General features: G+C 31.3%; 2 protein-coding genes across 2 annotated transcripts; both read left to right on the top strand.

Moving 5' to 3' along the window:
• The first annotated feature begins 6016 nt into the window (after positions 1–6016).
• On the top strand, positions 6017–10255 carry LOC101253982 (transcription factor TGA1). The gene is made up of 9 exons (XM_004252503.4): positions 6017–6326; positions 7558–7725; positions 7807–7884; positions 8046–8105; positions 8191–8268; positions 8350–8407; positions 8677–8948; positions 9351–9578; positions 9688–10255. Exons 2-9 carry the CDS (start codon positions 7561–7563, stop codon positions 9838–9840), a joined length of 1092 nt encoding a protein of 363 aa, XP_004252551.1. The 5' UTR covers positions 6017–6326; positions 7558–7560; the 3' UTR covers positions 9841–10255.
• A 376-nt stretch (positions 10256–10631) lies between these two features.
• Positions 10632–14915, top strand: LOC101254577 (uncharacterized). Its single transcript, XM_004252505.5, has 5 exons — positions 10632–11065; positions 12159–12233; positions 13274–13413; positions 13840–13977; positions 14456–14915. The coding sequence occupies exons 1-5, from the start codon at positions 10795–10797 to the stop codon at positions 14663–14665; spliced, it is 834 nt and encodes a 277-aa protein (XP_004252553.2). The 5' UTR covers positions 10632–10794; the 3' UTR covers positions 14666–14915.
• The last annotated feature ends 25 nt before the right edge of the window (positions 14916–14940 follow it).

Below are 14940 nucleotides of genomic sequence, written 5' to 3'. Positions count from 1 at the left end.
TGGTGATCGTTTAGATGATATGATCTTACACTTCAACAAGTATTTAGTTGAATAACAATTTTTCCACAATATTGGTTGTCTTTTATACGGGAGCTCCTGTTTAGGCTTTTATATCAAATTCGCGTTTCCAAATATGGGTCGTATAAATTTAGTGAGAAATTATCACACAATAAAAATAATTTTTAACGGCATTAAATATTGATATTAATAAAGAATGCTAAAATCTTTACCGATAATAGTTAAGTGTCAATAGAATCAATGTCGCTAAAAGCTTTAGAGACATATACAAAGATTGTTAATAAACGCTAAAAATATATATTTAACGGCAATTAATCTTAATTGCCATTAATGATCATATTATTTTTTATGTAGTGTATATGCCCTGGTGTTAAAAAAAGAAAATGTTTGCTACTAAAATTTGAATAAATGAGCATTTAGTGCTTTTACAAGACAGATAAAATTATTGAGCTACGACATCTTAATCTGTCAAGAATATCCAAATTTTATTATTTAATCACTTTATATATTATTTTATGTGCGATATTATTTTCTAACAAAAGATGTCCAACTAGCTACACCCGTGTATATATATATATATATATATATATATATATATAACTAACAAGAAGGTGTACGTGTGTATTCAACTAAGGATTAAAAATAGTTAAATTCCCTTTATGTTCATTCAATTATCGAAAAAATAGTGATGAACAATATTTATGACAAATGACAAAAAAAAAAATGTCTAAATATATAGTCTTCATGCATTTATTTTGCTAAAAATATCCTTCCGTCCATTATTATTATGCTTTAGATTTTTTATTTTAATTTTGTATGGAAAAAAGTCGGTGCCCATGCAAAAATAATGGGTTGATGAAAAGTTGGCGATGAGGTATTCACAATAATTTGAATGCTTTGCCTTTTTAAATTGAGAGGAAAATGACAAAATAATTAAAGAGAGAAGAAGATGAAGGGAAAAGGAAAATGATTTTAGATTGATGAGTTTACTTTATTTTTTTTAACTAAAAATTTCAATATATATATATATATATATATATATGTATGTATGTATGAGAGAGAGATTGCGTAAACAATACATTTGATTACAGACTATATGTCAGTAGTTGTTGCTTTACGCTGCCAGTTTTCAATATTATTGAATAGCATGGTTAATTTGGGGCTAAGATAATTCAAGTGAGAGAGCCGTGTTATAAGTAACCGCATTGCACGGTTCAAAAAGTATTTGTGTATGTTACAATCTACGAAAAAGTTATCATAAAGTTTCATTTTTTATTCCGTCGTAGATCGAACTTATGATTCTATAATAGTTCAAGAACACGCCCATTCTTCAGAGCCATAGAAAGCCTTCTGAATTACGAGATATCATTATGAATTTATAAAAAAAACTCAAATTTTAAATTATTTACTTACTTTAAATATATTTCTGAAAAGCGAAAAATATATTAAAATTCAATAAAAGGGTCTCGAAAGCCGGAATGCATGGTAGTTTTATTCAATCATGGAGGGGCCAATATTGGCGTCACTAGTTATGGCGTGGCAATGCCTAGTTGCTACAATTTGCAAAGTCCTTCGTGTACGTAAAATAAGATTCTAATTAAATCTAAAGTTATCCTTTTCAAACAATTATTGTTTTGAGATTTTGATAGGTTCATCTTTGAAAATTATTAGTGTTCAATTCATCAATGTATTTTAAAATTTGACAGTTCGATTATTCAGTTATTAATCAATGTTGAAAGAGCCAACAACTGGATCAATATGCCCTCGAGTTGAATCCATCGAACTCCCCCTTAAATTTTAAATAGATTTTGAAGAAACCATATATATATATATATATATATATATATATATATATATATATATATATATATATATTTCATAGTGTTTATAAAAGAATAAGATTATATTATTTATATAATTATATAAAATCATAAAAAAAATGTGTATGTAATTTATCAATACATTAGGATTTTTTTCCAAATAAGATTACAATCAAATAGGATATTATCGATTTATAAAAATGTAAAATCAAACTCAAATAAAATCAATTAGCGGATGGGCCAATATTTGTGTCACACTAATCATGGTGTGGCAATTATATATGCCTACTTTCAATTGCAAAATTTAAAGGTTTTCCTATACATAATATTTTTACAAAAATTATTGTATTTTTACTAACACTTTATTTTCCTATTAGCTAGTCAAAGGAGATGGGATATATTGTCTAAAAGTCTAATCAATTTTGATTGATTGCTCTTCGAAATAGAACACACGATCTCAAAGTAATTTTTTTAGTTCGTTAATTACTATGTTAGACTTTTAATTTGTATTAAGAGGTGTTAATATTTATATATGAACTAAATCAAATTTTGATATATATATATATACAATGTAACTTTTCAACGAAGGGGTGTCGCTTGACACTCCTTGCCCTAGGGCAGCTCCGCCGTCTTTGAAATCAAAGAAGGTTCAACATCTACAGTAACTAATATGGATTGTGGTGCAATGATATGACTATTTTATTCTTAACTAGAGACCTCATATTCAAATCCTGAATATAAAAAAGATCATGTTAAAAATGCTACTCTTAATAAGCACATGATGTAATTCAAATTTAATCGAAATTTTAATGTGAATGTCAAATACCTAATTTTTAAGCTGGCTGGCCTAGCTGTGTTGTCTGCATGCTAACTACATCAGCAGAATAAGCAAACGTTGTCAATTTATAAAACCAATGAAATGGTCATAAAAGAATAGATTCTTGCCCCCACAATTGTCACAACACATTGTAATCAAGAAATGACAAAATAAATGCACAATTGTACATATCTATTATGGTCTATTTTGATTCTAACTAGCTAGACATTTGGAATAATAGGAAACTAGGAGCTACATATATTGACATACACTAACTTTGGGTTAGAATACTAGCTCGTCATAAGATCTTCCACGTACTTGACTCATGAAAAAAAGAATCAGAATACATTTGTATTTGTCAGGTTTGTATATATTTATAAACTAGTTTAATTATTTATAAGTTTATTTGATTATTTTTTTTGTGTTTGTACATTGTGTTTTAATAAGAATTACTTGATTTTATGGAAACACAGCTAGCCAAGTTGGCTAAGTTTTCTTTATTTTCTGCCAAATAAATTGAGTTGAAAAAAGGTTTGGTCCATGGGAAAATGATAGAAAGAAGCTAAGGGTTTGTATTTTGCCTCCTTTTCTTTACTTTTTCTATTTATAGAAAAAAAATTAATTATTTTTTATAACATGATACTCTCTAAAAGTTTTTATACTTTTAAGTAAAAATCTTCTTAGAAATATGGATTCTTTATTTTTTTGACTTTTGGTGCTTTTACTCTGTTGTCCAATCAAGTTAAAATAAATTTACAAAAAAAAAAAGTGAGGTTATATTATATATTGAGTACACTATCATACAACAAGTCTAAACATCTAATTGCAATTTTTAAAAAAAATTGACTATCAAATGAAAGGTAAATAATTTGAATCTATTAAAAAAACACACATGAATTTAATTTTTGAGTAAAAATTCATGTGCATTTACGATAGGAGTAAATTATTAGGTGAATCAAGATTATTAATTATTGTTATAATCATCTTTGAAAGACTCAAAAAGTCATCCGATCTATATAGGTTGTAGGTAATCGAGTTGGATGACCAAGAGTCTGACTCTGATACCATATTAAATAAACTTTAAGGCTAATTTTACTTAAAAAGTTAATTCAAGCAGAAAATTGATCAAATCGTATTTAAAAAATGTAGGACCTCTTCGATCACCGAAATAAAATTTATTTTATCACTAAGTTTAGTAAAAAAGATCATATTGGACCAAATATCACCTGATTTTCAGAGAAATTTTTTTTTAATGGAAGACATTGAAGTTGATTTCACGTTTTGTCAAGTCTAACTTTTATTTCTTTTTTTCATCAAATTGCCTTTCTTTTTGTCTCCTAATCGTTGTCAAGCTTCACTCGATATAACTTTATTAAAATTTAAATTTATACAAAAGTGGGATTATTCTAAAAAGTTACTCCTTCATTAAAGTAATTTTTTCCTTAAAAAACGTAGAAAATTTAATTATTATTTTTTGTTTGCTAATTAAAAAAGAATATTAATTTAAGAGCATTAATATATATATATATAGACAAATACCAAATATGGATGGTGGATGAAGATGAGGTGTGTTTGAGGATCGACTGATATAATTAATGTGGAATATCATTTAATTTGTAGAACTTGTTTTGATCTCTACTTCCGCTAAAAAAATTATTTTCTCTTACTGTTAAAAAATTGTTTTCCTAGAAAAAAAAATTTCAAAACATTTTGACCAATCAAAATTCAAAAACATTTTCCCATAATGCTTTTCTCCGTACCAAACACATCCTAAGTTTCCACTTTTTAATTATTTGGCAATTTTTTAAATTAACTTCACATGACTAATTAATAGTTATAAAAGATTTTATACTATATTGGTTGTTTCTTTAATTTATTAGTTCGATATTCATATTAGAGTCGGATTAAATTAAAATTTATATCAAAAAATATTATATTTAGAAAAAACGCTCTTTAAAAAATACGACTTTATATCAGAGGAATGCAAACATAAAACCTATGATTAAATGACTACTTACCATTCACATAAGTAATTTGTCGATGACTAGTTATTTCAAAAATAAAATAATTAATTTATTATTGCTGATCAAATTATACTCCAAATATATAAAATTGTAAGTGCATATAAGTTTAATTTTTTAATATATTTTTTAGTTAGTGCCAGAAGCTGTTATACCATAATTATTTTTATATATGTTGGAACACCTCATCACCACCTTATATAAACTGTCTTTCAAGTGGTTTCTTTACCATTTTATTGGATAAGTAAACAATTTTTGCAATATTAGGTATGTGGGTAAATCATAACCAACTACAGTACAATTTTATAAATATAAAAATAAGTACTACATAATAAAAAAAATAATAATATTCACTACTAAAATATTAAAATTCAGCGACGAATAAATTTTATCGCTAAAAAAAGCAAAATCTAACCATGACTCAATAATTATCATCAAAATATTTTGTTAGCTGCAAGTAGCACTACAAAAATAGTATAAATTATATGAGGATTTTTTTCTGGAATTAGTATGAAAATTTGTACGGAACTTATTTTTCTACAAATTTTCATACTAATTCTCTGAAAAATTCCCATATAATACATAGTTTTCTTGTAGTGCAGTTTGCCAATCGATCACAGTTATTACAATATTTTTTGGAATCGTTTGGAAATGAAATTATTTTTTATTGAAAAAATCGATCTTAAAAATGAACCTTATAATACGCATATATTCATAATTAGGTAAATCCTAACAAAAATATCAGACGTGAAATTATGTGATCAGTACAATATAATCTCTGGAAATAACATAATTTTAAATCAAGTGGTTAACACAATTTAATTAACTAGTCTTGATAATCTATTAAACAGAATATAATTTTTTTTATGTTATTAGGCCTACCCACATGAAAAGAGTGTCAGACACATCAAATAATTAAATAAATTAAAGTGATGAGACACTTAATATAATTCAACTAATATAAGAAAAAGTTTAATCTATAAATGAATAATAGATCTATTGCTATAGAAAGCTAAGTACACACTTGCCCAAATACAAAAAACTATTGTTATATAAAAAAAGTCATCAAGATCTTTATAATATTCCTACAAGTTTTGGATCATCCCATTTTAATATATCCTTCAATATTTCTCGCTAAATTTACGTGACATAATTTAAGATCAGATATACATCTAAAATTATATATATACAAATTTAATATATATTTAAAATATATTTTTTAAATTTAAAATTTACAACGTCTAAATTCTTTAATTCCGTAAATGTGGTAGGTTAGTTAAAGTTTGTTATAAATAATTATAAATATGCCAAGTCCGTGTGTGTGCGCGCCTATTTCTATTATATAAAAAATATTTTTTTGATAATGATATAAAGCCTTCAAAAAATTGACAAGCATTTTCAAAAAGGCAATCAAATTCTTTAATACTTTGTCTCTTTTTTTATTTTTATTTTTATTTTTCCTTCATAGTACTTTAATAATCTTTGTTTATAAATTTACTATCAACTTTCTTTTGTCAGTTTTATTGTTTTTCTCTGCCTCTAAATTCCATTTCTTTTTTTTCCTTTCTTCTTTGTATAATTTCATAATTCAGTTTTAATTATTTTGAAAAACTCCAATTTGTAGAAGAGTTTCTTTGTACTTATGAACAGGTTAGCCCCTTTATTTAATTTTTCAGTATTTTTTTTCTTTTTAGTATTAATGGTTTGCCTAAAAAGTTGAATTCTTGAATTATATATCATATAATAGTTGTACTTGTATGTTTTTGTGTGTGTTTTAAGGTGAATTCGTTTACGTCGAAAAATTACGCTGTATATATGAAGTTATTTTTGTTTTAGGTATACATAGTATATATTGAATTCTTTAGTTTGACATATTCATATGTTATGTTTGCTTGTTAGTATTTTAAAGTTTTCTTTATTGAAAATTCTGACTCTGCTGCTGTTGTGGTGGTGTGTTAGCCTTGTATATTAGAAGTCTATTTATTTGTGTTAATTTTTTATTTTTTTTTGGGTATTTTGTGTTTTTTGTATTGATTACATGAAATAATATGGATGATTTCAAGTTACCTTTAATTTGTGGTTTGATGAGAAGCATAAAAAGCTATTTTGAAATAGCTAACAATTTTTGAAACAGAGTGTTTAGTCAAGTTTAGATTCTTCACTTTGATAAGTTCTATCAAGTTTGATGGATCTCCTTATTGGAGTCTCTATTCTATTTTTCGTGTTAGACGGAGTGGACGTATAGTAGGTAGTGCAGCGTTGTCTTACTTTTCGATTAATTTGGCTTGGTGGTGTTTGTCGTAGTACTAGACTTGTTCTTGTAGTATTTATCTTTTTTATATCTACCATCATCTGTTGTTTATTGTGTTTAAGTTCTCGCACTATTTTGTTGTTGTTGTTGTTATTGTTCCTTTTCTGGATGTTTTGCACTGCGTTTCGTTATTAGTTGCTATGTTTTCTTCACTATCGCTTTTCCCTTTTCATAACTACTTTGATTTGTTGTTATGAAGCCGAGCGTCCTTTGAAAACAGTCTGTCTACCTCCACGAGTTAGGGGTAAGGTCGGGATACGCTCGACCCTCCTCAGACCCCACTTGTTGGATTTTACTGGATATGTTGTTGTTGGTAGAAACTCAATTGCAGTTTATATCATGTCATCAATGATCAAACTATAACGCGACTTGTTCGGTGATTTCATAGCTACAATTTGCTGTATCCTCCAGAAGTGCCTCATGTATCTCATAATCCGAAAAAATACCTGTTTGTTTGTCGTCCGGTCATTTCTTAGAAATGATTTTCGTAGCTATAACTCTGTTACCCTCTCTGCTCTGCAGTGATCTAAAATTCGCGTCTAAGATATGTGATCTTTCTTTTTGATTCAGTCAATGAACATGAGTTCTACATCAACTCAGTTTGCCCCCACGAGAAGGATGGGCATATTCGAACCATTCCACCATATGAGTATGTGGGAAGACGCGTTTAGAGGTGATATTATGCCCAGTGTTGGTGCGTGTATGATCACACCGGCAAATGACAGGGCAGATGACAAGGTAAAGAACCATACATGCATCTTCTAGCTAATAAAATCGAAGTTTCTATCGTTATTGAACTGATATTTATGGTTATTGTAGTCAGGATATACTTCTAGTGACCAACTTATACCATCTGGCTCTGAGGATAATCAAGCAGGAAAGAGTATTTCAGACAAGGTGGGCATAACATACCTTTAAATCTCTAGTTATCTCTCGTTTCCGTGTTTATATGTTTTAGGTGAAAGTATTGAAACATTCGTGATATACGCAAAACGAATAGATAAACGAAATGTACCTCTGATGTTAAAGGCTAAGTATATTTGCATATTGAAAGTTAGGTACAACGGCGTCTAGCACAGAATCGTGAAGCTGCACGTAAAAGCCGTATGAGGAAAAAGGTATGTGAAAGTTTTAACATTTCTTGTGTTGTAGATATTTGAAGAATTCCTATCTTGATTCGTTTTCCAACTCTTTTCAACACAGGCTTATGTTCAGCAGCTTGAAAAAAGCAATTTGAAGCTAGCACAACTTGAAATGGAACTTGAGAGAGCTCGACAGCAGGTCAGTGAAATTCTCTCCTGCGCGTTTCTAACTTCTATGCATTATCATATCAACTTACATCACGTAATTAATTTATCGCAGGGACTATACATTTTAGGTTCAAATGGTAATATGGGGCTAAGTTCAACAATTAATCCAGGTTTGTGGATACTGGACTTGTCGCTTAATAGCTCATTTTTCATTTTCTGTTCATGAGTTAGTTTAACTTATCAACTGTTTTAGATTCTTAATGTTAACTCAGCTACACCTGCTCAAGTCTCTTGCGTAAAATAATAGATACTTCCACTTTTTCATTAGGTAATGTCACGCGCTGTTGTCTAGCTAAAATCTTCACAATGTCATGTGACTTTCTTGAAAACAGTGTGTGTGTATCGTGAATTTTGTTCCTAACTGGTGTTGCCTATGCAGGAATAGCTGCATTTGAAATGGAATATAGTCTCTGGGTTGAAGAGCAACAAAAAAAGAACGTAGAGTTGAGGAACATATTGCAATCCCATGTAAGCGAAATGGAGCTTCAGTTGCTGGTAGAAACCGTCTTAAACCACTACTACAATCTATTCCGAATCAAAGCTGATGCTGCGAAAGCTGATGTGTTTTACTTGATGTCTGGGATGTGGAGAACTTCGGTGGAGCGTTTTTTCCTCTGGATTGGAGGATTCAAGCCATCTGAACTCATAAATGTATGTCGTCCTTGCTGCATTTTCACTGCTCTGTAGCTTAGTAATATTCGTTTATCATAATCTGACTCATAGTGTAGCTTATACATAAATATCCTGAATTAGTCATCACACCTATATACATAAATGTCTCGGAGTCGTCATATTGTCAATCTATGTTTAAAGAGGCTCCCAAATTTCCTCTCATGTTTTCTTGTGACAACAAACTCAACTCTTACCGCGACTATTTTCACATATTATTCTTGCTGCATTGATTGAAATTCTCATTTAGTTGCATCTCTAACATTCACCGTCCATTAGTCCCATTCGTATCCTTTTTATCTCTTGCTTGTGTTGTTTCCTTAAGTTCTGCCTGCAACTTATCAAATAAGTGTGAGATTTCTCATTGTAACGTCAATTTTATAGATCGTGATGCCACAGCTTGAGCCATTGTCAGATCAGCAGATCGTGAAAATCTGTAATCTACGACACTGTTGTCAGCAAGCCGAGGATGCTCTCACTCAGGGAATGGATAAACTTCAGCAAACTCTGGCACAGAACATCCTAACTATGACCACTGGAATGGGAAGTTACAGTTCTCAAATGGTTTCTAGTATGGAAAAGTTAGAAGCACTCGAGAGTTTCGTTAACCAGGTAACTTTCTATTACTCCCCTCCGTTTCAAATTTTTGTTTGTTTGGTTTCGACTTGACACAGAGTTTAAGAAAGTAAAAACGACTTCCGAATCTTGTGATCTTAAACAGGCAGATCACCTTAGACAGCAAACACTACAACAAATGTCACTTGTCTTGACAACACGCCAATCAGCCAGGGGGTTACTAGCTTTCGGGGAGTATCTTCAACGTCTTCGTGCTCTAAGTTCTCTTTGGGCTGCTCGTCCTCGTGAACCTACCTAGCCTTTTACGAGCAAAGCAGACGAAGATCACTAAGTTTCCTCGAATGTAAGCTGTTTAACTACGCCTGAACGAGATGTATATGGAAAATGTAATCGAAGTCTTGTCTAGAATTTCATACTCGGAAAACGCGTATTATTCAGGTGGTACCCTGGCTAGTTTCAAGAATTTTATGTACATAGGGAAGGGGGATGTGTATAATTCTAGAATAAGAACTTGATGAGAGTAGAGAAATTTTAACTATGAAACTCAGAGAAATCTGGAAAATGTAATTTTAATTTTTACATATGGTGTAAACTGAAAAAAAAATGTATTATGGAGAGAGTGTTCTCCCACTTGTTAGTTTGAAAAAGAGTACTCCCTCCTATTTGTATCTGATTTTACAAGTAATAAAATATCCTCATATCTTTTATCATTATCAGATATTCATTATTGCTAAGGTTAAGTCTCCTAATCTTTATTGCTCGTACTCTTTAAAATTGAAGTATTTGATACGCATTCATTGACACTTTTAAAGACATAATAGGTGCACAAATTCAGCAGGAAAATCATAACCTGACATGCATCCATCGATATTTTAACCACAAGACATAATAAATTCATCGATATTTTAACCACAAGACATAACAAGTGCACAAATTCAGCAGAAAAATCATAACCCGACATTATGCATCTATCGACGCCATTTTAACTTTTGACGATAAAGTAAAGAAGACGGACATAGCTACATATCCATGGAGGGTACAACAGTCATTTAGCTAATTCTTTTTGCTCCAAATGTAACGAAATAAACCGTCCACATAATTAAAGAGAATTTTTGAGGAAACAAAAATTTTAAAATTAATTAAAATAAAATTCATTTCTCTATCACTTCATCAAATCTTCTTACTCCATTAATGGCATAGAAATCTGAAATACTCTGTGAAGAGTGAAATTAACAATCAAAAATCCAAAATTATGAGCAATTTGAGATCGATTTGTAGACCTCAAGTTGTGTATTTTTCAATTACTTGTTGTTGCAGAGACTTATTGGGGAAATCGGCAGTTAGGGTTTCAAATTGGAACCTTAGTTCAGTTTCTCGATGGACTAAACCACCGGTGCTGCAATCATGGTATCATACTTCGAGTAGAATGGAAACTTGGGATCATCGATTGAATCAGCAGAGGAAAATGGTGACTACTTCTGCTTATAATTGGAATGATTCAAAGTCTCCTTATGAAACTCTCGGTATGTTTGAATATTGAACTATTCCCTCGGTTTCAATTTGTTTATCCGATTTTGACAGAACAGGGAGTTGCTAAAAAAAAGGAAGTAAGACGAACAAATTGAAACGTAGGAGCTGTAGTTGGCTTTTAAATGATTTTATAGTTATGAAAAGAAATTGTACTATTTCTGCATAAAAATTCTGCTTTTGGTTTGCTTGGATTTAAAATCATTTTTTTGCATAATAAGTATGGTTTACTATATTCTAGGTTAGCAGTCCATGAAAATAGACACTTGAAATTGTTGGTATTTTATATAATAGTTGACATGAGTTTAAATGGAGAATCATGGTAGGGGGCGATTCATTTAGCAGTCCCCAACTTGTTTGGAATTGAGGCCTAGTGGACCTTTGTTGTCAAAGAATGGAAGTTGAACTCAATTTGACTTGGAACTATGATGAGAAAAACATCTTAGTGAAAACGCAAAGGAAGAACGAATAGTTTCTTATCAAAGATACATTTGAATTGAATATTGTTTAGGAATATTTATGTTGTGTGAAATACATGACTTTTAGCAAAATATGGAGGATCTAAGAGTTGTGAAACTGCGTTAAAACCAAATCATTAGCTCTGCTAGATTAAGTTAACATATTAGAACAACAAAGGAAAGCTGAAAAAAAATATATTCAAAGGCTTCATGTTTGGAAGAAAATTTCTATATCAGTAGCAAATCTTTCTAACTCACATGGTGTGTTTCATAGTTTCAAGAGTTCTCTGTGTATGAGTTTTCAACTTTTAGTCTTTTCATTTCTTGTCTTCTCTATTATTCTTTTTCTCTTTGGTGTTTTCATAAAGGACATCTTCATCTTGGGATGTATGTGTAGAAGTGTCATAGGCCTGTACGGACTATCTCATTCCAACCTATTTAACGTTATGAAGTGTCTATACACTACCAACTTAGTTTTGCTGGTTTTAGTTATAAGACGCACTGAAACTACCTTTAGAACTCCTTCATATTAGTGGACTATAAAGCACAGTGGAGTCCTTTCCCTCTTACGCTGTGCATTTCAGTACTTTTGCATTATTTGCAAAAACTGATGCAATGTTTCTATTTGCAGAACTAGAAGGGGATGCTGATGAAGAACAAATAAAAGTGGCATATAGACGATTGGCGAAGTTTTACCATCCAGATGGTTTGTGCTTAATCTTATAGTTGTCATTTTAGTGCATTCCTCACACGTGCATTTTCTCTTAGTTACCTTTTTTTCCTTTTTGAATCAGTATCAGTATGTTGTGTACTTGTTTGACCTGATGCTCGTTTTGATTTTAGCTATATTTGTATGCATGTACCAAAAAAAAAAGAACTTGTTTGGCACGGTATTCTCTGGTGTCAAATTCATGACACTGAATAGTAAAGAAAAAGACACTTCTATTCACGCCCTTGTATAGAAGAAAAAGGATAGTAAATACATATGCTTGTATATGTATGCGTAAATGTGACAAGTTGGTTCTATGTCCATATGTAAGTTGTACGCTCATCTTCAATTAGTAGAGGCCTTTCATGTAATATTACACTTCCACTTTTTCTCCTGCTCTGGCTTTTGTTATGACTTATTCACTAGTGGAATGCCTTTCTATGTTTTTTAACAAGCCTTGGATAGGATCTCTCTTTATCTTTGGAACTGAATTATTTGATGTCTTTTTGTACTAGTGAAATGACCTATACCTGTAGCACAAAAGCCGGATTTGATAAGTCCAAAGTCGGCTTCTCAGAAAGCTAACTTATGACTTAATGATACGGAATATTTTCTCTGGTCCACGAGATCATATCCATCAATATTTCATTTATTGAGGTGCTCCATTTCTTGCAAGTATAAACTGTAAATATCATAGATAAGATTTTAGCTGTGCACAGAGCTATGGCAGTTGCACGTAAGAAATTTTTAATAATCATACCAAAAGAAATCCTAGCTCAACCAGTTTGGTCAAACTAGGTTGTGTGGATATCCATTTTCTCTATCATGAATCTCAAATAACAAAATTTCAGTAAACTAGGCCTTCTTTACCGATTAGGCTGTTGAAGATCTTATCAAGAATTTTTATAAATGGTTGCCATCTCTTGTTGGTCAATCCTAGTGATTACTTGTCGGGTCATAGAATCAATTTCCTAGAGCCCTTGTATCGGCTGTCTTCTTCTATCTGGAACTAACTTACTTCTGTTTTCTCCTCCAAGTTTATAATGGCAGAGGGACTCTTGAGGAAGGAGAAACTGCTGAAGCTCGATTCATTAAGATTCAAGCTGCTTACGAGCTTCTTATAGATGCAGACGAACGGAGAAAATATGATAAAGACAATCAAGTAAACCCCATGAAGGTGAAAATTTAGAACAACGTTGATAGTTGTTAATGTATTATCTTTACATCAATTAAAAAAAAGAAGAGAAGATTGCTTATTATCCAAGTAGTACCAGTTATTAATCTAAAAGGGGCTAGAGTCTAAATGACTCTGTTCTACACATAGCCTCTTGTTGATGTGTGAAAACGAATTTTGCTAGTTCAAATGAAAAATGCCTTAGTGTACTCCTTTCAGTATACTTCATATTGCCTCTTTAAAATACCTGAGTGATTGTTTTAAGGTGCAAACTACCAAATTTTGCAACGTGGAAAGGGAAATATATATAAAATTGAGAAATTACAGGAATCGCTTTTTTTTTGGTTGATAAGTTCTCTGTGTGGACAGAATTTGCCAATACTAAGATAAGTTCTTAAACTAACATGATGCTATTCTGTTATTCATCAGGCATCCCAAGCATGGGTGGAGTGGCTAATGAAAAAGCGAAAAGCATTTGACCAACGGGGTGATATGGCCATTGCTGCATGGGCTGAACAGCAGCAGCTAGAACTAAATCTGAAGGCCCGCCGCCTTGCTCGTTCAAAGGTATAGAACTGCTTATAGTACACGTTTTGTATCTCTGTGTGCTAGCCTGCTAATCATGCATTCTGTATTGCCCTTGTTAACTTACTGATATCACTTCAAGATATGCACATATTAAGATGTGTTTTGACATATTTTAACTTCTCATTAACATAATGTGGCTCTGAATATCCCACGTAGAAAAATACTAGAACATTCATTGGGATGGTCTTAATCAGTTCATCAATCTTCACTTTCTTTCTTTTTAGTTCCTCTCTTTTCACCGTCATGACAGATATTCGTCATTTGGTGAACTAGCATTAGCCATACATATACCCAGCAGGTCTCAATCTGCATTACACCATCCATATGATGCAGTTTTCCATTCCTCATTCCTTATGTCGTACTCGTTCCCTTCATTCCACTCCTGAAGACTATAAATATGATGCACATTTCTTTCCTAGCGTCATCTATAATTTATTGACAAAATGGACCTTTTCAGATGGATCCCGAAGAAGAAAGGCGAATCATTGCTAAAGAGAGAAAGGCTTCTGTGGAGAATTTTAATAATACGTTAAAGCGACATACACTTGTCTTAAGGAAAAGAGACATAATGCGGCGAAAATCAGAGGAAGAAAAGAAAAGAGTCATTAGCAGGCTTCTGGCTGCCGAAGGTCTGGAGCTTGCAGAGGAGGACGATAAGAATCTATAGAAGATGCCACGCATATTGGTCCGCCTCCACGCACCTGGTGAAGAATACAGCATCTTGGAAAGCTACTTCAGGTTAAAACAATGTATTGTGCAATACAAGAAGAACCAAAATAGTTATCTTTTTAAGTTATTTAGATGTACATCAATCATAGGTTAACTTTGTACTATACTGAACTTGGCAAGGTTGAAACGTTTAGTTTTCGATTTGCCATTGTTGACTCATTATCTGTGGGTATATTGATGCTTTCATAGATGCTGTATCCCTTTCTACTAATA

This window comes from Solanum lycopersicum, chromosome 12 (genome assembly GCF_036512215.1).
Source record: "Solanum lycopersicum chromosome 12, SLM_r2.1".
Classification (NCBI taxonomy): Eukaryota; Viridiplantae; Streptophyta; class Magnoliopsida; order Solanales; family Solanaceae; genus Solanum; species Solanum lycopersicum.
Note: the sequence above shows the minus strand (reverse complement) of the source record. Positions and strands in the feature narration are given on the sequence as shown.